The 25,296-nt window shown below is 41.4% G+C and overlaps 1 protein-coding gene and 1 long non-coding RNA gene across 2 annotated transcripts in view; one reads left to right on the top strand and one right to left on the bottom strand.

The window, feature by feature from the left end:
• LOC115478076 overlaps positions 1 to 15,385 on the top strand; it is a 39,382-nt gene extending 23,997 nt beyond the window's left edge. The window contains exon 3 of the long non-coding RNA XR_003943430.1: positions 15,085 to 15,385. This is a non-coding gene — a long non-coding RNA (uncharacterized LOC115478076). The remainder of the gene's footprint in view (positions 1 to 15,084) is intronic.
• The window catches only part of LOC115478075 (cytosolic phospholipase A2 delta-like), a 71,169-nt gene extending 49,173 nt beyond the window's left edge, over positions 1 to 21,996 (bottom strand). Inside the window, exons 1-4 of the mRNA XM_030215310.1 lie at positions 21,895 to 21,996; positions 11,058 to 11,127; positions 6,657 to 6,793; positions 5,020 to 5,151 (exon numbers count right to left, since the gene is read on the bottom strand). Of these exons, the coding sequence (XP_030071170.1) occupies positions 5,020 to 5,151; positions 6,657 to 6,793; positions 11,058 to 11,127; positions 21,895 to 21,996 (441 nt within the window). The remainder of the gene's footprint in view (positions 1 to 5,019; positions 5,152 to 6,656; positions 6,794 to 11,057; positions 11,128 to 21,894) is intronic.
• Positions 21,997 to 25,296: the final 3,300 nt, after the last annotated feature.

Here is a 25,296-nt window from a genome sequence, read left to right on the forward strand (position 1 = left end):
AAGGGGCATGGTTATGGGTGGGGAAATGGGCGTTCTAAAATTTATGCACATAGTTATAGAATATGGCCCAGTGTGCGTATATGCACTGGGATTTACGTTACATTTTCATTGGTGTAAATGGATGCGCATAGTTTTAGACGCTGAGATATCAACTAAGTGTATTCTTTTTTTTTTACTTTGTCTTTATTAACAGCAACACAAGATCACGCTATACAATACAGTGCTAAACAGTACTTGATCCTTCGCTGCATACATCGGTCGTAGTAGTATATAACATCACTATCCCCCTTTTTTAAGTATGTACAGCTTCATCTTGGATCGCCTTTTCCTTTATATAACAAACTCCACAAAACTCTCAGAACATTTGTAAACTATCATAACCCTACTGAAGATCCTTTCGTTTTCTCCCATTCTCTCAGCTAATCAATAGACAGTATGCATCTCACTGGCACAAACTACTGGAGGAAGTAAAACCACATGAGAAGCAACTCACAGACGTTCAGGGGGAGGGGAGGGGGGTTTAAGGGAAAGAGTGGATGCGAGTATGAGTGGAGGAACTAAGTGTATTCTATATAACGTGCCTAAATCTAGGTGCCGCTTAAAGAATACATTTAGTCGGCACTGATTTCCACGCCGATATTTTTAGGCGCCATATATAGAATCTCCCCCATTACCAACTCAGTGTTAGCCAGTTAGCCTGACAATACAAATGCACCAGCTGGTTTATGTTTCCACTCCTATTCTCTGCCCACTGCACTCCCCCTCCCAACATAGTTTTAAAAATAGCTAATGCACGAGTTAGTGCGTGCGAACAGGAAAAATACCACAAAACACTTTAATGCATTTTGTGATAGCCTTTTTTCCCATGCTAAGTGTGAGTTAGGGCTTAATGCCTTTTAGTAAAAGGTCCCCTAAATGACTCCTGAAAATGTAATGATCTTTTTCTTCTACCCACTTGTCAGAAGCTTCTATTTATTTATTTGTTGCATTTGTATCCCACAAATTTCTCACCTATTTGCAGGCTCAATGTGGCTTACATTGTTCCATCATGGCGATCGCCATTTCCGATCAGATATCGCATACAATTCAAGCTCCTCCTCCTTACCTACAAATGCACTTAGTCTGCGGCTCCTCACTACCTCTCCACCCTCATCTCCCCCTATGTTCCCGCCCGCAACCTCCGCTCACAGGACAAAGCCCTTCTCTCAGTACCCTTCTCCACTACTGCCAACTCCAGGCTCCGCTCATTCTGCCTTGCCTCACCCTATGCCTGGAACAATCTTCCTTTACCCATACGCCATGCCCCCTCCCTACCCATCTTCAAATCTCTGCTTAAAACTCACCTTTTCAATGCTGCCTTCGGCGCCTAACCGCTCTAGAAATATAAAATGCCCCAAACTATCCACCCTATCAGATTAACTGTTCACTCGTCCTCTAGATTGTTCACTTGTTTTTAGATTGTTCTCTTGTCTTTTAGATTGTAAGCTCTTTGAGCAGGGACTGTCCTTCTATGTTTAAATTGTACAGCGCTGCGTAACCCTAGTAGCGCTTTAGAAATGTTAGTTAGTAGTAGTAGTAGTAGTAGTAGTAGAGATACAAGTGGTATTACATTTAAAGATCATGATTAACATCTATGAGACATGACATAATTCTTATTATCTTGGAGGTGCCATGAGGTATGCACAGAGCTGCCAAGTTACCCGTTCCAGGAGGGAGACTTTTTTTGGCCAGTCCTGGATTTCTGCCAACCTCATCCTGGTGCATTACGAGATCTGCAGCACTGATTTCATGGACTACAAACACTGCTTTGTGATGTAAGTTTAAACCAGGACCAGCCAAAAAGTCTTCCTCCTGGTTGGGTAACTTGGCAGCTCTGTATGTAGCATTCAGCAGCCAATATAGAGAACTCTGCTTGCTGATTATAGAAAGAGAATGAGTATGGTACTATTTTAAAAGAAAAATAAAGAAAAATGTTGGCTAAACCACTAACCAATTCTATATGCAGCATATTAATATAGCCTAACCAAACGATTGCTTGTTCAGCTCTGTTGTTTGCTTTTATGTACTTAAAGTTATAAGTGTTTATTACTCAAAGACCTCAGCATGGGTAACCGGCGACCCGTGAGTTCAAATGTCGCTTGAAAATACCCAATATCGTCACTGGTCTTTATCATTTTAAATAATGCATAATCTTTGCCTTTCTTATTTTTATGACTATAAAGTCCTTGATCACCACTTTAAATGGAACAATTTTATAAAGCAATACTTAGCTTCTAAGCAGTAATGTCGGCTATAAAAGGTTCTTCAATTGATTTCAGTGAGCAGGATCAGATACTACAAATCCCATGCAGCTTAGGGATGTAAGTTCAAAACCAGGGCTGACCAAAAAGTCTTCAACCTGTAACTGGGTAACTTGGCAGCTTTGGTTTATGGGATGTTAATTTGCCAAGACTGACATCTGAAGTCCTTTTTTCTCCACTAACTAACTAACTAACTAACTAACTAACTATATATATATATATATATATATATATATATATATATATATATATATATACAGTGCATTTTTTGTAGAAAAAAAGGTGCCGGTACTCATTATGGGCGGGGTCACCACATATGGCTCCACCCCTATGATAGCCACACCCACATTAGCCACACCCCTTATATCAGCCATGGCGCATATAAACAGACATCATTGAAAATATACTAGTATAGGAGAAAAACAATAACTTGTGATTTTTTTTCATTATAAATCATTTCTGTAAGATGTTACAGCTCCAGTATACCCAGTGCAAAATAAGACAACAGATGTAAATTCTCAAATTGGACATATTCCAAACACTAAAATGAAAATAAAATAATTTTTTTCTACCTTTGTTGTCTGGTGACTGTTTTCTATCCATACTGGTCCAAGTGTCTGATTCTGCTGCTGTCTATCTGTTCTCTTAACTCCGTTTCCAGGGCTTCCTTTCCATTTATTTCTTTACTTTCCTCCTTTCTTCTTCCATGTCCAGCATTTCTCCTCTCTCCCCGCCAAACCCTCTATCCATCCATGTCCAGCAATGCTCCTCTATCTCCTGCTCTGCTCTCCTCTCCATCCATTTCCAGCATTTCTCCTTCCTCTCCTGCCATGTGCATCTCCTTCCTATCTTCCCTCCCCTCCATCCATGTCCAGCATGTCTCCTCTCCCCTCCCCTCCCCTGTCCAGTGATTCTCCTCTCTCCCCTGCCCTCTTCTCCTATCCAAGTCCAGCAATTCTTTCTTCCCTGCCTTCCCCTTCCATCCATGTCCAGCAATTCTCCATTCTCCTCTCTCCCCTGCCCTACTATCCCATCCCCTCCATGTCCAGCGATTCTCTTTTGCCCCATCCTCCCCCTCCCTTCAATGTCCAGTGACTCGCCCCAGCCTCCACCTGCCCCTGAGATCATTCAAACCCCAGCCCCATTTGCCCAGCCCCCCTTGCCCATACACACATACCCCCAGCCCTACTTGCCCATACACACACCACCAGCCCCACTTGCCCACACACACCCCCAGCCCCACTTGCCCACACACACACACACCCTCAGCCCTACTTGCCCACACACACACCCAGCCCCACTTGCCCACACACACATACCCCCAGCCCCAATTGGCCACACATACCCCCCCAGCCCCACTTGCCCACACACACACACCCCCAGCCCTACTTGCCCACACACACCCCCAGCACCAATTGGCCACACACACACCCCAGCCCCAATTGCCCACACACACACACACCCAGCCCTACTTGCCCACACCACCCCCAGACCCAATTGGCCACACAACCCCCCCCCCCAGACCCACTTGGCCACACAACCCCCAGCCCCACTTGTTCACCCTCCCCTGCTCGCTCCCTGCTGTTTGCACCGATCCCTGCCTCCTAAAACTTATTTTTTCGCGAACCTGCAGACTGAAGAAATAAAACAAACAGCTGACAGGCTTGCCTCCTTCGATCGCGTCGGCCGCTTCCTTTCCCTGCATTCTCAGCGCGTCCCGCCCTCGAGGAAAGGAAATGACATCAGAGGAGGGCGGGACGCGCTGAGAATGCAGGGAAAGGAAGCGGCCGACGCGATCGAAGGAGGCAAGCCTGTCAGCTGTTTGTTTTATTTCTTCAGTCTGCAGGTTCGCGAAAAAATAAGTTTTAGGAGGCAGGGATCGGTGCAAACAGCAGGGAGCGAGCAGGGGAGCCCCAGAAAAAAGGTGCCGGTACGCCGTACCGTCGCGTACCGGCACAAAAAAAGCACTGTATATATATATATATATATATATATATATATATATATCTGTTGTTGTGTGAGTTGCAAGTAATGGTTGAAGCATTTCACATACGGTAAAGTTATATTTGGAAGCTGATTAAGGCTGCCAACTGGATCCAGATTTGCAGGACAGGGTTGATCCAGTCCTGGGCTTACCCCAGTGCATGCTGAGACTTGTAGTCTTGCTTTTCTTATGGAATGCAATGGTGAAATCAGAAGTACAAGTCCCTGAATGCACTGAATCAACCCTGTCCTGATAATCTGGATCCAGTTGGCAGCCTTAAAGTTGATTTGTATTACTTTGCTCACTTTTCATTTGATATTGCAAGTATATTTTTCCAGAAATTTGGAAAGGGTTGTGGCTTAGCTCCCCTCCCCAAGTAATTAATTGTTGGTGATCATCTGGAGTCATGTGAATTTTCAAGTGCTAAAATGGGGTCATACCAACAAAAAGTGTAAGCAGCACGGGCTTCAGCGTTGCTGGAAAGTTCTCTGTGCCTCTGATGCTCGGTCTGCACAGGTTGGACCTGTTCCTCTGTGTTTTAACACAGTTATTATCGGACTTAGGGAGGAGACATTTTGGCAGCTGTCAGAGGAGCCATACTTGAAGTAATTGTAATTCTGGATCAAGCAGTACGGTGGAAAGTGTGATACAATACCAGAATGGTCCACAAAGAAATGTGGGCCAAAAAGGAAGAGGAGATACATTGAGAAGTGCCCTTTCCATTTCAGTGCTCACCTCTGGGTTCAGGGCAAAGGACTTGTGGATATTGTGATGAGGTTTAAGTTGAGCCACATCAAAAACAACAGTGAAGAGATGATCATCTGGCGTGTTTGAATCTTCATCATGCATGGACAGCTCCAGAACGTTCTGAGATTTAAAGAAACAGAACTGATAACACTGTTCAAAATGTTTTGCATGATGTACGATTCTACTGTGTGTTTACCAACAACTAGATACCCAATAGGATCAACTAATTAAAAGCCTAATTCATCAAGGTCTTTTCCCATAGTCACAGAATGAGTGAAAAGTGTTACACCCCAGTATTCAGCCAGCAGTAGTCAGTATTTTTAAAGGTGTCAACTGCTACCAGCTAAATCTGACCCAGCCATTCAATGCCGGGTCTCATCCGGACCCCAGTACTGAATGTCCAGATATGACCAGCCTCTAGAGCTTATCCAAGTATGAGCCTAAATTCAGACCAGTATCTGGATAAGTTCTTGGATAAAGTTAGGACAGCTTTTTTGCTACTTCTCCATCCTACCCGTTTAAATCCTTTTGAATATCTATCCCTTAGGGTAGGGGTTCTCACCCTAGTCCTCATGACACACCTAGCAGGTCAGGTTTGTAGGATATCCACCATGAATATGCATGAGATAAATCTGCATGCCAAGGAGGAGGTAATGCATGCAAATTTATCTCAAGAATATTCATTCTGGATATCCTGAAAACCTGAATGGTTGGGTGTGTCCTGAGGACTGGGATGAGAACCCCTGCCTTAGGGTACTGGCTTCTGGTTTCCTACAATTTCTAGAAATGAAGCAAAGGTTCTATCCCTGCCTCTCCTACCTAATCACCCCCACATCATCTCAACAGAGTAATGTATGTTAGTTTAGTGAAATTAACTTTCTCCTGTGGAAGGAAAGAAGGTTTCATGACAAGATCGATAATGAACACCTTGAAGCTAGGCATAGTCCCTTAGCAAATATTCTCCTCTCAAAGCTATCTTGGTGGATTCTGAACTTAAAAGTCCCAGAGAAGGGAGTAGGGGTGGACCAATTAAATTCCATTGAGCTAGAGAGGTGAATAAACAGACACTAAAGTTAGTAATGAATCTAGAATAATTCCAAGGACTCTTGATTTGCCTTCTACTGGTAAGATAGTACAATAGTTTGGGGTATATCTGTTTTAGGATTTCTAAACCAAAGGACTTTGTCTTATTAACGTTCAACTTTAGCATGTTAGTCAACACCCAATGTTAGATCCTATCCATACAAGAAGATAACCTGTTGAAGGTGTTGCCCAAATTATCAAGAACAGGAACCATCATCATAAGAAAATAAATGCTCACTCTCATTAACTTTAATTAATCCTAAGGTAGATATAAAGAGACTGAAAAGTAATGGAGACGGTGGAGAGCCTTGGGGAACATGATAACCTGGAGACCAAAACTGAGAAAAGGAACCATTTTTCCGGACACAATAACTACAATTGATCAAGAAATCTTTATACCAAAAAAGAACTGGACCTATGAGGCAAATCTCACTCAATCTTTCAAACAGTAAAGTATGGTTCACTGCATCAAAAGCCGCAGAAATGTAAAATTGAAGGAGTATTATTTGCTTTCCTAAACTTAGTTGTTTTTCACATCTTACCTTGACCTGATTCTGGATCCTAAAGTGGAAGGTCTCATCCCAGATAGGTTGTCTGGAATTCCAGATAGTCTTGGTTCGTTTTTTTTCAAAGGAAGCAGTTGGCAGCCAGAGGGACACATAGCAATCAGGTTTAGTTACTGAAAAACAATATCCACCACATGAAAAATGAAATACACAAAGTTCATCCAAATTACTGTTTATACTACTGCTACAAAATTAATACACACTAAGAACCCTAAGGACCAGGTGTACTATATGTTTTTCTCATTTGTACCTATATGAGGAATGTTAGGAACTTTCATGTCTTATGTAAGTGCACTTAGTCCCCTGAAAAAGCTTATTTATAAGTGAAACGGAGAGCCCTGTTGGTGAAAGAATGAAGAGCTAAGTACTTTAATTAATAAATGTGTAAACTTAAATAGAATAAGATAAAGATATATTGTAAGAAGACTATAAAAGATCAAGTACACGATATATAATAGAAAATTCAAAAAAATCATAAATATATTGAAAGCAAGAAATTTTGTAAGAAGGTTTTTTTTACACCAATGATATGATTGGAGTACGATATACGCTGGCATAAAGATTTCACAACTTGCTGCCATGCTGGGACATTTGAGGTCTTTTTTCCTCCTTATGTAATTTTGCATATGAGAGTTATACTAATAATATATAGGATAAAAGATATACAAGCGTTGTTAGATCTTCAACTTCTTAGCATGTGAAAGAAAGCACATTTTTAAAGGGGAACACACCAAGGAATTTCTCTTTGAAACAAAGAAAAATGAGAGCAGATAGACATTGGGCCTACCCAGTCTGCCCATCAACACAAGCTATAACGTTCTATAATACCTTCCTCCCCCTCTGTAATTATTCCATGAAGTCTTAATTCAAATACTGTCCTTATCGCCACTGTCTCCACTGGGAGGTTGTTCCAGGCATCCACCATCCTTCCTGTAATGAATTGTTTCCTTTGTAGGAGGAATAGCCTAGTGGTTAAAGCAGTTCAGTGAGAAACAGGGAAGCCAGACCTGCTCCTTGGAACCTTGGGAAAGTCACTTAAACCTCCTTTACCACAGGTACAAATGTAAATTGTAAGCCCTATGGGGACAGGAAAAGGCCTATTGTACCTGAATTTAACTCACCTTGAGCTACTACTAAAAAGCTGTAAGCTAAATTCAAAATAAAGTTTTAAAGATGAATTAGATTTCTCCTCATTCCAGAAATTCTTTCAATTGAAAGAGGACCACCCCTTGTGCATTTCACCATGGAGGCATTTAAATGTCTCTCTCATATCTTCCCTCTCTCATCTTTCTTCCAACGTATACATATTTGACCTGATATTCAGCTGGCAGTGTCAGCATTTTGTGTTATGCTCAGAAATTCAATGCCAGGCCATGTCCGGGGCTCTGACATTGAATTTCCGGATATACAGAGCCAGCTAAACCTAGCCAGTTAACTGCAATATTCGGCACTTAACCAGCTATGAAGAACTGCATAAAGATAAGACTGTGGGTTTTTTTTTTGCTTATTTGTTTTTTTTTTTTTTTTGGGGGGGGGGGTTGCAAACTAAGTACATAAGTAATGCCACACTGGGAAAAGACCAAGGGTCCATCGAGCCCAGCATCCTGTCCATGACAGCGGCCAATCCAGGCCAAGGGCACCTGGCGAGCTTCCCAAACGTACAAACATTCTATACATGTTATTCCTGGAATTGTGGATTTTTCCCAAGTCCATTTAGTAGTGGTTTATGGTCTTGTCCTTTAGGAAACCATCTAACCCCTTTTTAAACTCTGTTAAGCTAACCGCCTTCACCACGTTCTCCGGCAACGAATTCCAGAGTTTAATTATGCGTTGGGTGAAGAAAACTTTTCTCCGATTTGTTTTAAATTTACTACACTGTAGTTTCATCGCATGCCCCCTAGTCCTAGTATTTTTGGAAAGCGTGAACAGACGCTTCACATCCACCTGTTCCACTCCACTCATTATTTTATATACCTCTATCATGTCTCCCCTCAGCCATCTCTTCTCCAAGCTGAAAAGCCCTAGCCTCTTTAGTCTTTCTTCATAGGGAAGTCGTCCCATCCCCGCTATCATTTTAATCGTCCTTTGCTGCACCTTTTCCAATTTTACTATATTTTTCTTGAGATGTGGCGACCAGAATTGAACACAATACTCAAGGTGCGGTCGCACCATGGAGCGATACAATGGCATTATAACATCCTCACACCTGTTTTCCATACCTTTCCTAATAATATCCAACTGTTTATTGATTTTTCAAAAAGTAAACAACAATAGCAGATGGATGAACAGAAAGTTATTGAATCTATTGCCATTATAGTTATAGATTTACAAAAAGAGAAAATCAAAAGTGGCACAGATTACACATACAAGTCATGTTGAATGGTAAATAGCTCTTTTACAGAGCGGCGGTAAGCCCAATGCGGGCTTACTGCTCAGTCTTTTGGGACTACCACTGGCTCAACACGGCCACCGGAGGTAGTCCCATCCCAAGAGCACAACATTTCTGGGAGAAAAAGAAAATCCCCGGAAATGGCTTGCACAGCGGTAACCCGGCAGTAATTGTGCATCGCCATGTGCTGCCTGGTTACCGCTGGGTTAGCGTTGGAGCCCTTATCGCCACCTCAATGGGTGGCAGTAAGTGATCCCATCACATGGCCATGCGGTACGAGTTCTCTTACCTCATGGCCATGTGTGCCTGGGGTCTTTTCACCTGCTATGATAAAAAGAGCCCTGGCATGTGGGAAAAATGGCCCCCACCGCCAGCACAGGGTCCTTTTTCCCGCATCTTGGTAAAAGGGCCCCTAAGCCTGCTATAGGTGTGCTAGCGTTTTTAGCATGCTATAATGCTAAAGACACCCATAGGAATATATGGGTATCTGTAGCATTAGCACACATTAATTTTTAGTGTGCACTAAAAATGCTAGTGCACTTTAGTAAACAGAGCCCATAATTTATACATAAATGAGGATGGGAAAGTAAAGGAGAAAGAAGAAAGGAGAAAAACTAAAAAGGGGAAAAGGGAAGGTATAGCACCATACGGTAGATTCAAATGTTATATATTAGTTATACAGTGTAAGAGTACATTGTAAATAGCAATTAATTAAATTCACACATTAAAAATTGATTTATTGCAAAACTCATCTAGAGGGGACCATATTTTCTGAACATTGTAAGGAGGAGGTAGAGGGAAAGCAGAGAAGAGCTGGCAGGGGCAGTCAGCCAAGAAATGAAGAGCACTCTCTGCCGGGAAAAGGGGGTAGGAGGCTTGTAAGAAAGGAAGAGAACTACAGAACCCAGCAGCACTTGCAAGGGAGGGGGGAACATGAGAAACAGCACTCCCACTCCCAGCAGGCAGAAAAGTCAAGAGGTGATTGGGAGATGGAGGATAATCAAGTGGAGGAGCAGCACCTGGGAGAGAGGGTGGGGGAAGACTCCATGGAGTGGGAGGAGATTGAGCTGGAGGAGAAGAGTGAAAATGTTATGAAGGAGGCTGAGCAGGAGCAAATGGAGTTCTTCTGCTCAGGACAAAGGTTAATTACCTGAAGAAGGTCAGTCTGGACATTTTGTGGGAGGTTGTCAGAGTGTTGGTGTCTGACAAGCGAGGGTGGAGAAAATGCCTCTATCTCCTAGGTAGTAGGAGAAAGGGAGTAGAGGAATTGACTGATCCAAAGGTTTATTTCAAGTTGTTGTGAAGTTTCAAGACTGAACTGTTCTGAACTATTGGGGATTGTTGGGTGGGGGAAGAAGGGAAGCCAGGGGCACAGAGACCAGCAGCTATATTACTGTGGACCTGCTGTTTTCTCACTGGTTGTGCTCTGGAATAAAGTACTCTGCTGAATAAATAGTACTGTACTCTTTGCAAGTGAGCAGGAGCAGTTCTGCTTAGGAGATGGATTAGCCCCAATTGTGTGGGTGAAGAAGGACAGCACAGAGAGGTGCTAAGCTGCGCACAGACCACACGGAGAGGTGTTGAGTGGAGAGCGGACAGCACGGAGAGGTGGTGAATCAAGAGCGGACAGCACGGAGGGGTGCTTGCTGACAACATGCAGTATGTTGTGAAGTCTAAGGGCATTTAAGGCATCATATTTCCTGGTAGCACAAACTGTAGACCACCATTCATTAAAGTGTAGTTTCAAGTTATTTTTCCAGTGCAAGACTGTGAGATAGATGGCAATAGCTAATATAATATTGAACAGATGTCTCCTCTTCTTCCCATCCTACCCCCTCACCCCTCAGACTTCCCCTTTTCAATGCAAGAAGGCAATTTTCAAGAGAGTACTTCAGGTATACAAACAGCTGTTTCCCTGCATGCAAGGTTTTGAAAAGCAATCTCTGTGATTTCACCCTTCAGAGAAGCTCAGGTACGCATATACTTACTCAAATCTGAGTTCCGAATATTTTTGGCTTGTATGATCCTTACAGAGAGGAGGTAGAGAGAGGCTACTTCCTGCAAAATAAGAATGGGACTGTCACCGATTCAGGTCATAAAACTGAGTACAGCTATAATCACATATAAATTTGTAGCCCATTCAAAGGCAATATACGGTATTACTAGATTTCAAGTATAATAAATCCATTTCCCAAAGAGTTTATAATCTAAGCAGGTATCCAAGTCAACAGGAGATAGAAAGGGCAATCCTATAACTATGCGTCAGTGAATAGGCATCTAAGTCAACCTAACTCTCTATACTTGACTACCAAGGCCTAATCTACCACGAATGAACTCTAACGCAATACCACTTTATCCCTCAATCTGAATATGTACTCTTTAACTTGACTGCTTAATCTACACGTCAATCATGATCTTTAATGTAATACCACTTGTATCTCTCACTCCAGAAATGGTGATCGCCATGACGAAACAATGGAAGCTACATTCAGCCTGCAAATAGGTGGGAAAATGTGGGATACAAATACAACAAATAAATAAATAAATAAACAGGAGATAGAAAGGGCAATCCTATAACTATGCGTCAGTGAATAGGCATCTAAGTCAACCTAACTCTCTATACTTGACTACCAAGGCCTAATCTACCACGAATGAACTCTAACGCAATACCACTTTATCCCTCAATCTGAATATGTACTCTTTAACTTGACTGCTTAATCTACACGTCAATCATGATCTTTAATGTAATACCACTTGTATCTCTCACTCCAGAAATGGCGATCGCCATGACGAAACAATGGAAGCTACATTCAGCCTGCAAATAGGTGGGAAAATGTGGGATACAAATACAACAAATAAATAAATAAATAAACAGGAGATAGAAAGGGCAATCCTATAACTATGCGTCAGTGAATAGGCATCACAGTGCATCTGAATGGAGCCTTAATTGTCACTTAATTCATGCACTTGCCCTAAGCACTAATCTGTAAGTGCGCGTGTAAGTGCTCAAATTTGGATGTAAAAAAAAAATCTGCACCATTTATAGATTAGGGCATAGTATCAGGATCCACGCCCAACTCTGGATGCAATGATTTGCATCAAATGAAACCTAGTGTAAATCCTGGCTCGTAAATTAGGTGCAAATCCCATGAATTCTGTAATACTATGCACATCTTTTGTGAACGCCCCTGACCTTCCCATCCCCCTCCCAGGTCACGCTTCCTTTTCAGCTGCAAACTAAAAGTTTTGTACGCGGACCTTTATAACACAGCAATTAGTATGATGCGCACGCAAATCATTATTGGAGCCAATTAACTGCAATAATTGGTTGTTAGTGCCCAATTATTGTTAGTTATCAGCTCACTACTTAATTAAAACGCGCATGCAACTTGGGCACATGTCGAATTTTGGCCGCCTTATATAGAATCTGGGGGATGGTGTGCAGACCTGTGTGGGCAGAGCTTTGGTCCACATGGGCGTGTCTCTCACTATCACACCCACCTTATCAGACACTATATGATGCTTACATGCGCCCTTTAGACCTGCTCTTGACATGCCATATTTGGCCGCACATGCTTTTGGTGCGCCAATGCTAGTTTGTTCTAGTGTTCTAGAATGGAATCTGGGCACCCAGATGCCATCATACAATTGGTGGAAACTGCGCTGCAACGAGGCTTATGTTTATTAGAACTTTTTAGATTGCATACACCAAACAAATGGATCTAAGCGGTGAACAATCAACTAAAAACACTAAAACCAAATCAAAAGAACATCATTATACAACAGAACAGTACCACATTCACACCAACAAGAGCCATGCAACCAAAGTATTCCAAGCCACCCCCATCGACAAAACAGTTCCCCCCCCACCCCCGAGTGAAAAAGCCAGCTGAAAAAAATGCATCTTCAAAAGTGACTTAATCTTAACAAAAGGCTGTTCATTACGTATATGACTAGGGAGGTCATTCTATAGTTTAGGGCAGTGTTTCCCAAATCCAGTCCTAGAGTTCCCCTTGCCAGTCAGGTTTTCTGGATATCTACAATGAATATGTATGAACTTGATTTGCATACACTGCCTCCATTACATGCAAATCTCTTTCATGCATATTCACTGTGGATATCCTGAAAACCTGACTGGCAAGGGGTGCTCCAGGACCGGACTTGAGAAACACTGGTCTAGGGGACAGAAAAACACACTATGCCTAGTTGATTCATAATGGGCTTCCTTAGGTTGGGGAAGTACCAATCGGTTGGAATCTAAAGGGCACAGGGAATGGGTGGGCACATGTGGGATAATTTTAGAGTCCAGATAAGAGGGAAATCCTAGGTAATACGCCTCATGGGTAAGTATTAAAATGTGGGGTTCAGTTTTTAGAACTCATTGAAGTGACTTGTTCAAGGTCACAAGAAGTATCATCAGGGGAAGTGGGAAGTGAACACTGGTTTTGCTGGATTTCAGCCCAGTGCTGTCATCCTAGACCCCCTCCTTCTTCATGGTTCATAAACAGCTCTTTGATGTGTGGCACATCAGCCACAATTTACCTGCTCGTTATGTATAGGTTTCATATTTTCTTGATTTCTGCTCATGTCTAGAGAATACAGTAAGATTTCATTGATATGTTAATGTCATTGCGATTATGTTTAGTGCTATAACTAGATGCTTAGATGTTAATGTTACTGCATTTCATTGTAGTTGTGTGTCACTCTCTTGCTGCTCATTGACACTTGTATTTATTCTTCCTCTTTGCTATGCTGTGCCAAGTACTTACAGCCTCAGCCAGTGCAGAAACCTGAATTTTATAGAAAAAAATGGTACAATGAGGTGGGCCTGGATGAGTGGTGGGTGGCTCTTCCACTTTGGAATCCTGCCCACCCTGTCAGTGGCAGTGCCACAAGTCAATGAGATGAGAATTGGAGGTGACATGAACATCTACACTACCTTGTGCCCACCCGAGTTAACCTCAAGCCCCACCAAAAAATCAGTTCTGGCTATGCCATTGGGTTAGATTACACAAAGAGGGCTTAGATGATTACAACCATCAAGCTTTTAACTATAACAATACCAAGTCATGCAACCTTAAAGCATGTATTCATTAATCAGCTGAAGGATATCCAAAAACATCTATACATATCTTTTACAATGTCTGGGGCAGCATTTGCACCAGCTCCAAAGTACATGTAGTGGAGGAGTGGCCTAGTGGTTAGGGTGGTGAACTTTGGTCCTGGGGAACTGAGGCACAGAGTTCGATTCCGGGCACAGACAGCTCCTTGTGACTCCAGGCAAGTCACTTAACCCTCCATTGCCTGCCGCATTGAGCCTGCCATGAGTGGGAAAGTGCGGGGTACAAATGTAAATAAAATAAAAAATGTCACAGGGGAAATTCTAATTTAGACGTGCTCACACACACCAACAGGTTAAGGGCATCTAAATACACCATGTAATGCATACAATTGACAGTATTCTGTAAGTTACATGCATCACGGTGAAATGGTCATGGCCCACCCATGCTCTGCCCACATGACCTCCTCCCTCATAGTTATGCGCTAGATGACATTGGTACATACTTTATAGAATACCACCTTCCAATTACGCATACAAATGCCAATTACTGGTGCCCGTGATGCATGGAAGTGCTAGAATTCTGTTAACTATGCATGCACTGCTTTTGAAGTGATGTTCACCCCAGTGAGTCATCTTTGTTGCCTACTGATCCACAATTCTTTGGACCTAGCTGGATTCGAGCACAGTTTCTGCCAAAATGGGCAATCGTCTACTGATGACAAGCACAAATTCAGATTACACATTCCCAGGCCCTATTATCCAAAAAGCCTTGATGCAGATATCAACAGCATGAAACTGATAAACCAGTCCAAATACACCAGAAATGATTAACATCCCCCATGGTGGAATAGGTCCCTTCATGGCTACCTTAATTGAACCTGCTGATTCAAAAATGTATTTTACAAGTAATTTTCAGATGTGCATGTGAATCAGTCTGTTGAATCATTTAACAGGAGCACTGATACCACTGCCATGGATTACTCAGCATTGGCTTGTGAACAAGAACTTCTAGACCTGCAGACTTGAGGCAGAAATAATGAGAGAGTTGTGAAATCCGACACGTGTACATCAGCTGGCAGTTGCAACAAGGAAACTGTGTAATCTGTGTCTGTTTTCAAATAGGCATGGTGGCTATTATTTCAATCGTACTCCTGTCATTCCAAATAAGAGTTGCATATGAAATCAAAGTAAAATTATAGCCTCTAAACCCCAGGGCACTAATGTTACATGTCCAGTGTTTCTCTAATTCGTTTGGCAATGTATAGAGAGATTTAGTGCACCTGTTCAGACTAATGTGCACAGTTTTAAGTAGAGTATTATAAGCTGTTCATTCAAAATAAAAAAAAAAATCAGTTCATTATCTTGTTGGCTTTCTGTTATATTTATTTTCCTTTTCAATATAAAAGTTTTCTGAACTTCATAGCTTGCATCAGTCTTATTTCTCTATGCCTGCTTTTCCAAATTATTTCTTTCTTTTACCTATTTCAGGTCTTTTCTTCTCTCTTGCTTGTTTTCATTTACTTTTCATAGCTTCCTTTCCCCCCCCCCCCCCCCCCTTCTTTATCTCTCTCTCTCTTTCCCCCTTTGTTCTTGGTCTTACTCTTCTCTCTCTCTCTTCCCATTTGTTCTTTGTCTCATTCTTTCCTTTCAGTCTTTCTCTCTCTCTCTCTCTCTCTCTCTCTCTCTCTCTCTCTCTTCCTCTTTGTTTTTGGTCTCACTCTTCTCTTTCTCTCTTTCTTGGTTTTTCTCAGTGCATTCTCTTCCTACAATCTGCTTTGCTTTCATGCCTGCTCCAGTGGCACACATTTATTAGTACGAGTTGCTCTTACATAATTCCAGACATTTACCTACAGTACCTTAAGGTGAATTTGGACATGGTATAGATGATCCTTTCAGTGATTATAGAAAGGCTAAGTTGACTGGTATTTCATTCCATATTGATTTACTGTAATTTTTTTGATGAAGTACACATTATTGCTTATATAGCAGCAGGAAGCCACAATGATCATTTCTATGTACTAGCAGAAGGAACATTCTTGGTCCCTCATTCAGAGCAGTGCCATATTTTTCTGGGAAAACCCCTACCATAGATGTGCCTAAGATTTTGGAGGGAAATATAAGAACTTAGTGTAAGGAGTTGCCCAGGGTCTTCCTTCCTTAATTCCTTTCCATGGGGAAGGCCAGTAACTATGTAATGAGAAGAGTGGTGGGTCTTCCAACTAGGGACTCACTCAGGTTCTTGGTTCCTTAATTCAGAGACCAGGGGAAGGAGAGGTGGAAGTGAAGGGAAAGACCAGGAATGGGGCATGTTCCCCAGGAGCAGAGGTGTGCAAGAGGAGAGGGATTAAGCCTGAGCTACAGCTAAATCCTGGGATGCAAGGTGCCCTTAAGAAGGAGAAATTACGGATCATTGGGGAAATCCCATCTCCAGGAGATAAGAAGCCACTGCTAACTCTACAGTCCAGGACAGGGAAATGATTGGAACTTGGGAGTGGCGGAGATGTAAGTGTAAGAGGCCTGTGGAGGAAGCAGGACCCAAGCCTTGAGTATATCCTTCCTGTCTAGACCAGAGAGGCTGAGAATGAGATGAGTGAGAGGAGACGCTGAGTCCCAGTACAAGGGAGTATATGGAAATGTGAAACTGGAGTAGAAGTGAAGAGAAAGGAGTGAAGATCCAGGGTATTTTCTCATGCTCTACATTCTAAAAGTTGAAGGAGATGAACAGGGACCACCAGAGGAGCTCTGGAGTTGAAAACCCCTCACTGAAGAGTGGAGAGTGTGCAAAAACTATCCATCAGAACGGAGAGTTTAAACAGTGAGATGCAGAAGAACAGAACTGTCAGCACACCCCAAAGGATAGAGACCATAAGACCGTTTCATACTTATTGCCATCACTTTAGTTTGTTTTTTATGGACTATATATGCCTTATTGTTTTCATTGTTCTACATTTGGATATTTTTGTGTGCTTGGGTAGGGCTCAATAAATGGGTATTTTAATACTAATCTGTATCAGCCTCCTTCAGTTATTTTTCCACTGTGATTTGCATGTGCCTGTCTAGAGACTATATGGACCCTTTATCATTGTTCGGTATATGTAGGAAAAAACTGGTGGAAGAGGTCTTTACATTTTAGCCCAGACACCAACAAAATAATGTGCACCATCAACCCCTCTCAAATGGGGATCCGGCTGCACATAGGCAATCAAATTGTTGGATTGGTTAAATATCCAAGTTTCAAAGTTAGCACAGAAGATGTGACTTCAAGTTTCTGCACCTCTACAGATACAGAATTTGAATATCTTTTCTTTAATATTTACCTATATTTTCTATCAAGAAAGGAAATTGTGTTTATTTATTTATTTATTTCAAAAATGTACAGACCACACTATCTTACAATTCTAGGCAGTTTCCAAAATACATACATAATAAAATCTTTACAAATAACACACTATTCTTCAAGATCATACCAAGTAACAACGTACGCAGACAGATCACCCCCCATGGACACCTGAATGTGGAATCCCCCAAGGATCCCCCCTCTCACCAACCTTATTCAACCTAATGATGATACCTTTAGCCAAACTTCTAGCCAATCAAAACCTCAATCCCTACATATATGCAGATGATGTCACAATTTACATCCCGTTTAAACATGATCTAAATGAAATCACCAACAAGATCAACCAAAGCCTCCAAATCATGCACACCTGGGCGGATGCATTCCAACTAAATCTTAAAGCAGAAAAAACACAATGTCTTGTACTCACCTCTCAACATAACACAAAAAGCTTCTCCACCATAACCACACCATACTGTTCTCTTCCTGTCTCACAAAACTTGAAAATCCTTGGGGTTACTATAGATTGAAACCTCACTCTCGATACCCATGTGAAGAATACGACTAAAAAGATGTTCCACACCATGTGGAAACTCAAAAGAGTAAAACCTTTCTTCCCGAGACATATCTTCCGTACCCTGGTACAGTCTATGGTAATAAGCCATCTGGATTATTGCAACGCACTATATGCTGGCTGCAAAGAACAGACTATCAAAAAACTCCAAATAGCCCAGAATACTGCCACCAGACTCATATTTGGAAAAACCAAATATGAAAGCGCAAAACCCCTAAGAGAGAAACTTCACTGGCTCCCACTTCAGGAACGCATTGCGTTCAAGATTTGCATGATTGTACACAAAATCATTCACGCAGACGCCCCTATCTATATGCTAAACCTCGTAGACCTACCTCCCAGAAACGCCACAAGAACATCCCGCAAATTTCTCAATTTGCACTACCCCAGCTGTAAAGGACTAAAATACAAGCTGATGCATGCCACCACCTTCTCTTACACGAGCACGCAGCTATGGAATGCATTACCTACAGACTTGAAATCAATTGACGATATAAATAACTTTCGCAAATCTCTGAAGACATACTTCTTCAACAAGGCCTACAAAGAGAACCAATAGCTCTACTAATCCACTTTACCAACCCATCAGCCATGAAAGTCTACCTTCTATACTTACCCGCCTAACCACTTCCTTCTTTCTTCCCTTACTCAATCTCTGCACATTACTAAATGTATCTGATATCCTGGAATGTTAATGTCATAACAAAGTTATGTAAGCCACATTGAGCCTGCAAATAGGTGGGAAAATGTGGGATACAAATGCAATAAATAAATAAATAAATAAACACACTGGACAAGACATAACATAAAATACTAGAAATAAAATAAAAATCAAAAACAAAACTAACAACAATCTTTAATTATTAACAAAAGCTTGTGTAAACATCTGAGCCTTTAGGTATTTTCTAAATTGTTGAATAGAGCACGTTTTGCACAAAACTTCAGGTACAGCCTTCCAGAGAACAGGTCCTTCAACATAAAAAATAGAAGAATGATACACATCTAATCTGACCTGTCAAAAGAAGGAACTTCTAGAAATAATTTGCCACTAGATCTCAAAGGTCTAGTTGGTGTGCGGATTTTCAAAGAACTGGCCAAAATTAAAGGACCATTGTCATGAAAATGATAAGAATTCTTCAGCAGATGCAAATGCTGCATTTTAGAGACAGTCTGAGCCGAGATTAGCATCAGTATAAGCAAATGGCGGAGAAAGAAAATTCTTTAGAGGGTAGTTAGCAAGCTGCGTTACAGTTGTTAGGACTGTACTGAATATTTGTATTTGATTTGGCCCCGAATACATTATTCGTAGTCGGCTGAATAGCAAATTAAATTCAAATACAGATGATCCAGGATTCTACTGTGCTAAATCCTCCTGAAATAAACACTTCCCCCCACACCCCAATATTCAGTGCTATTTAACCAGGCAGGAATGGCTTCTGGCTGGCTAAAGGAACAGGGGTTCAGATGTACCTGTACATTTTGTCACTAGGCAACTTCCTGAAAAATGCCATTGTTCCATGCATGTAAACTTAGTTATGCATATTGAATGATGGTGTCTTCCCAGGTTTTTGGCCATTATCTCACCTCTTCTGTACAAAAAAATGCACTGTCATGTTTGTCTCATACATTCTTCAATACAAGCATTTTATTAGAATGTTGCATTGAAGCAGAGTCAAAATTATTTATAGTACTAATGGAATCCTAGGATATTAATTTGACAACCAGCATAAATTAATTCATGCTTCTCTGTGGTGCAAACATATATGTATGTATTTCTCTTTCCGGAATTGGTGATCACCATTACGGAACAATGTAAACCACATTGAGCCTGCAAATAGGTGGGAAAATGTGGGATACAAATGCTACAAATAAATAAATACTGGCATTGAATTTCCACCTTTTACATATCTGAATAATTATTTTTCAGTTGCTACCATACACCTTGCTCTGACTGATTTTCCCATAGACAAGCACATTCCTAACAGCAATACTAATAATGGCCATTAATAAAAAGCAGAGAGCTTCCCTGGAACATACCTAGCCAGTCGGGGATTTCAGGACTGGCTGGGTGTGTCCCAAGGACTGAGTTGAAAACCTCTAAGACAGAGAATAACCCTGTGGACAGAAGGTACCTCTATCGAAAGAGAAGACTCCACAAGCAGAAATATCCCTACCCAGACAGAATATCTGCATGGACAAGGAGCATATTATCCACGCAGTGATGTCATTATTCAGCTGCATGGAGAATGTATCATTTGAAACATTTTAGCTTTAGATGTTTTCCGATTTTATCTAGTTTACATGTTTCACAGTGGAATATCACCACTTAGATGAATATATTAGACATCTAAGTGGCACCGTCCCCTTTTTGGATGGAAAATTAGGTGTATATAATCACTTATAAATCCGACATTATCCATTCAACTTATGGAAATTTTTTAAATAAAACATTTATGCAGATGGCACCATTCATATATTGCTTGAAAGATCTGCTTTGTCTAGAACTAGCAGAGTTAGCAATCCACTCTCTCAAAAACCAAGTGCAAGAAGCTCATTCACCATAGAATCTCAACCCTCCCTGTGTCAAAATTTCCTCAACAGTGCCAAGCCACACATAGATCTCGTTCTCAGATTGTTCTCTTAAAATATAAAATATAGACTGTTAAGAACATATTTACCAGGCAATGTTAACATCTTAACACATCATAAATGCTGAATAAAGCATTCCATCCATCTTAAAATCAAACTGTTACCGAAAACCTTAATCTAGTGTACCAGCAAAGGAGAAGAGTGAGTTGGGATCCCTTTTGCCTATATTGGTGTCTGTGGACTCCATGGAAAGGTAGATGAATTCAGGAGGGGAAGAGGGTGGGTTAGCGGCAGAAAGGGGGTGGGAATTTATTGGGGTAAAGGGGATAGAGTTTGGCGCTGGGGGACAGGGCTACCTCTGACAGCTATATAAAACATGTGACTGAACTTTCCAAATAAATATGAATTTTTTACAATCGTTAAAATGTAAAGAACCACTGCAAAAGAACCAGAATTCTACCCCCCCCCCCCCAAAAAAAAAGCCAAGAAAAAAAAGATGTACAGAAATACCTTAGGTGTCTCATACCACTGCCATCAGTCTATAAGCATTACACTGGCAGTATAACCATAAACACCAAGATAATTTTATTAGATTTTAAACACAGATTTTTAAAATATATATGTAATCAATCAGAAATTCTCCATCATGTGCCAAGAATGTGCAACTTTCTTTAATTTAGTCACCTTATTTTCTAACGCCTCTTACTCTCTTACCTATATGTTCCATCTTTGCTTATACCCTACATTGTCAATTAAAATGTTCTATTACATATTGTGTTGACATTGTAAGTAGTATACTATGCCATACTTTGTACTGTTATTTGAATATTTTTACTGCTGTAATTGTCTATTGTCTATTGCTCATGTTTGATTTATTCTTTCTGTTCAGTGTCTTAAGTGAATTCCTTCAAAAAGGCAGTAAATAAATCCAAAGAAAGAAAGAAAGAAAGAAAGTCCTATCAGATTATGTAATCAAACACAACATCCCAAAGATAAAGATCTATAAAGGATAAAGTACTGCTACTTTATATTGCAAATCCAATGTGAACTATTTTCTGTTTTTTTAAAACTGTATTTGGATAATCCACTCATTTTTTGCACATAGTATTATGAATATTTTGATTTATCCTCCCAATATTCGCACCTGTCTGCTTGAAACAGGAAGACAGAAATTTCAGGTTTGACAGCAGGAAAGCAAAGATCACAAGCATATCACACGGATCAGCTGAGAAGAGTGTCCCTCTCTGGGTGATCATTGTTTACCTTGTAGGAACCTGCTGTTGGTCTCCCGATTGTCATGGCTGCACTTCCAGTTACACCAAAATGAAATGGAAAAGCTGATAGAGTTTTCTGCTGGCAGGTCATTAACAGATCCATGACTGAGTGATGTTTAGGGACAATGCAATTTAACTGGTTTCTGAGCTCCACCCTTTCTCTATTATTATTAAATCGGAATTAATTCCCTCCCTCTTCTAGTTTTGAACCTTCCTTCTCACTGGCAGACCTGTGAGCTGTCAGACAGTTCCTGTTAATTACTAGTGACACGGTTCCTATTTTTCTCTGATTTTGCAATCCTGAATTAATCTAGGGAAAAGCCCCCTGACTGAAGTTGGAGAAATGGGAAGAAAAATGAGAAAGATAAAGAAAAGAGACACACAGTGAGAAGACTGCCCTGGAGATAAGAATGGAGAGACTAAAAAGTAGAAAAGCTGTGAAATCTAATACACTACAGAACCCACCAAGTATTTAGCTATAAATATAATTGACATTACTGGTAGCATTCTCAGACTGCTCAGCTAGAGCCCTTGTAGCTTTTCATACCACCTACTCAGGGCTGGTGTTAGACATTCAGTGGCCCAGGGCAGAAACCAAGGAGAGAGCCCAAAAACTGGTCTTCAGCCTATGCCTCCTTTAGCTTGAGGCAGGTTTGGGGCCCCCTATTGTATGGGGGCCCAGGGCTATTGCCCTGTTTGCCACCCCTTAAGCCGGCCATTCACCTACTGCCACCTCTCTTACCCTGTTTTCTGAACTGACTGTCCCCATTCTTTTATCCCAGGGGTGGGCAACCATGGTCCTCGAGGGCCGCAACCCAGTTAGATTTTCAAGATTTCCACAATGAATGTGCATGAGAACTACAATGGAAGAAATATATGCAACTCAAACTCATGCATATTCATTGTGGAAAGTTTGAAAACCCAACTAGGCTGTGGCCCTCAAGGACCGAGATTGACTGCCCTCTTTTATCCTCTCCTCATAATAGATGTTTTCTCACAGTCTGGCCTGGTTGATGTTCAATGTACTACTGTAAATTCTGTCCAAGGAGGGACCTGAGGAAGAGTGGGCTCACTTGCAGCTGCTTCCAGATCTTCAGAGGTGGACTTCCCCACTCTGCGGGTCTTTTCCAGAACTATTGCTTGAAGGTGAATAGTTTGAACTTCTGCCACTGATTTGATGTCCTTTCTCTGGCTGCGCACACTGAATTATTAGTGACCTTCCTGCAATAATGAAAATGCAGTGCAAAGAGTCTACATACTTTATGGGAGTCATTTTATAAAGGGTTTTCCATGTGTTAAGCTGGTTTCTGTAGCCATATAAGAAAACATAATTATACACACCAAAAGATCATACTTCAGTTTCAAACAGATTATGAACAGTAAGGTAGAGCCCAAGAGTCCACAACACTAGGGGGCCTACTCTCCCCTAGCTTCTCTCTAATTTAATCACTTTTGATAGGTGAAAAGTTAGGGGCCCATGACTCCTATTGTCCAAGGGCCCAGATCACTGTCAATCCACCCCTGGACCATGGATAGGTGTCCCTGGGGCATAGTTTGGAGACGTGCAATGTATGTGCATATTTTACAAAATATGCATGTACACATGTCGCTTTACTCATACTACCCCTCTCCTCAAGACCCTTCACTGGCTCCCTATCCGTTTTCGCATCCTGTTCAAACTTCTTCTACTAACCTATAAATGTACTCACTCTGCTGCTCCCCAGTATCTCTCCACACTCGTCCTTCCCTACACCCCTTCCCGTGCACTCCGCTCCATGGATAAATCCTTCTTATCTGTTCCCTTCTCCACTACTGCCAACTCCAGACTTCGCGCCTTCTGTCTCGCTGCACCCTACACCTGGAATAAACTTCCTGAGCCCCTACGTCTTGCCCCATCCTTGGCCACCTTTAAATCTAGACTGAAAGCCCACCTCTTCAACATTGCTTTTGACTCGTAACCACTCGCCTCCACCTACCCTCCTCTCTTCCTTCCCATTCACATTAATTGATTTGATTTGCTTACTTAAATTTTTTTTTTTTGTCTATTAGATTGTAAGCTCTTTGAGCAGGGACTGTCTTTCTTCTATGTTTGTGCAGCGCTGCGTACGCCTTGTAGCGCTATAGAAATGCTAAATAGTAGTAGTAGTAGTAGTAAATTCACACCCACTCCAACAATGGTATAATTTGTATGTGTAAATCTGAACTCTGTTGGGGCTGGTTCTGGGTACTTATGTAACTTTTATTAAATAAGCTTAAATTAGGCCCATTTTGCACCTTTCACATAGGCACTGTCTTATAAAACTACCCTCAATGCCAGGCTTATGGCAAGTGTAAATGGGGGTATCTAATATTTTATGGGGCTCATTTTCAAAAGAGAAAAACGTTCAAAAAGTGGCATTAAGTGGCATTTGGCTGTTTTGCTGGCCAAAATGTTCAAATCACTACTTTCAAAATCATCTTCTAAACATTTTGCTATGGAGTCCATCGACAGTAATTCAAATCACAATGGAGGGAGTCAAGGGTTGGGGCGGGATTTGAGCGTTCATTGGACATTTTTCTGTCATAATGGAACACATCAAAAACATCCGGGGCTACAATTTAAATGTTTTGGTCTAGACCTGTCTTCATCACGACTAAGTCAGAAAAAGGTGCTCTAAATGACCACTGAAGGGATTAAGGCATGACCCCCTCTCACCCCCAAGGATGTGAAAGAAACAGCCTCTATGACAGCTTCATATGTTATAGCCAGTCTTATTAGAGCAGTAAGCAGGTCCCTGGAGTCGCCTAATGGTCTGTGCTGTGCACTGTAGAGAAAGGGACCCAGGCCCATATCCTACTCTAAATGTGACACTCGTGGTGGACAGTGTGAGCCCTCCAAAACTCATCAAAAACCCACCGTACTCACATATAGGTGACACCTACAGTCTAAGGGCTATTGTAGTGGTGTTCATTTGGGTACACTGGGTTTTTGGTGGATTTTGGAGGACAAGATAAGGGGAGAAAAAGTGATATGTGTACTTGGGACCTTTCATGTGAAGTTAACTGCAGCGCCCCCTAGGGTGCCCCACTGCTCTGCTGGGATGTCTGTGTGGCCAGTCTACTAAGAATGCTGGCTCCTCCTACATCCCAATGGCTTGACTTTGTACATTTTGCACTTGAACTTTTTTTTTTTTTCAGAAATGGTCCAAAAAAGATAGACGCACTGAGCACAAAAAACATTCCATAAATAGCCATTTTCAAAACAAAAAGCGAAACATTTTTCTGTTCTAAAAATCACTATTTTCGCTACTTGAATCTGAGATGTTTTGAGCAAAATGTCCAAAGTCAGATTTAAATATCATATCAAAATGCCCCTCTATATGGTCACCTGGGCACCCAAGTATCCATACAG

The sequence above is a fragment of the Microcaecilia unicolor genome, chromosome 9 (genome assembly GCF_901765095.1).
Source record: "Microcaecilia unicolor chromosome 9, aMicUni1.1, whole genome shotgun sequence".
NCBI classification, from domain to species: Eukaryota; Metazoa; Chordata; class Amphibia; order Gymnophiona; family Siphonopidae; genus Microcaecilia; species Microcaecilia unicolor.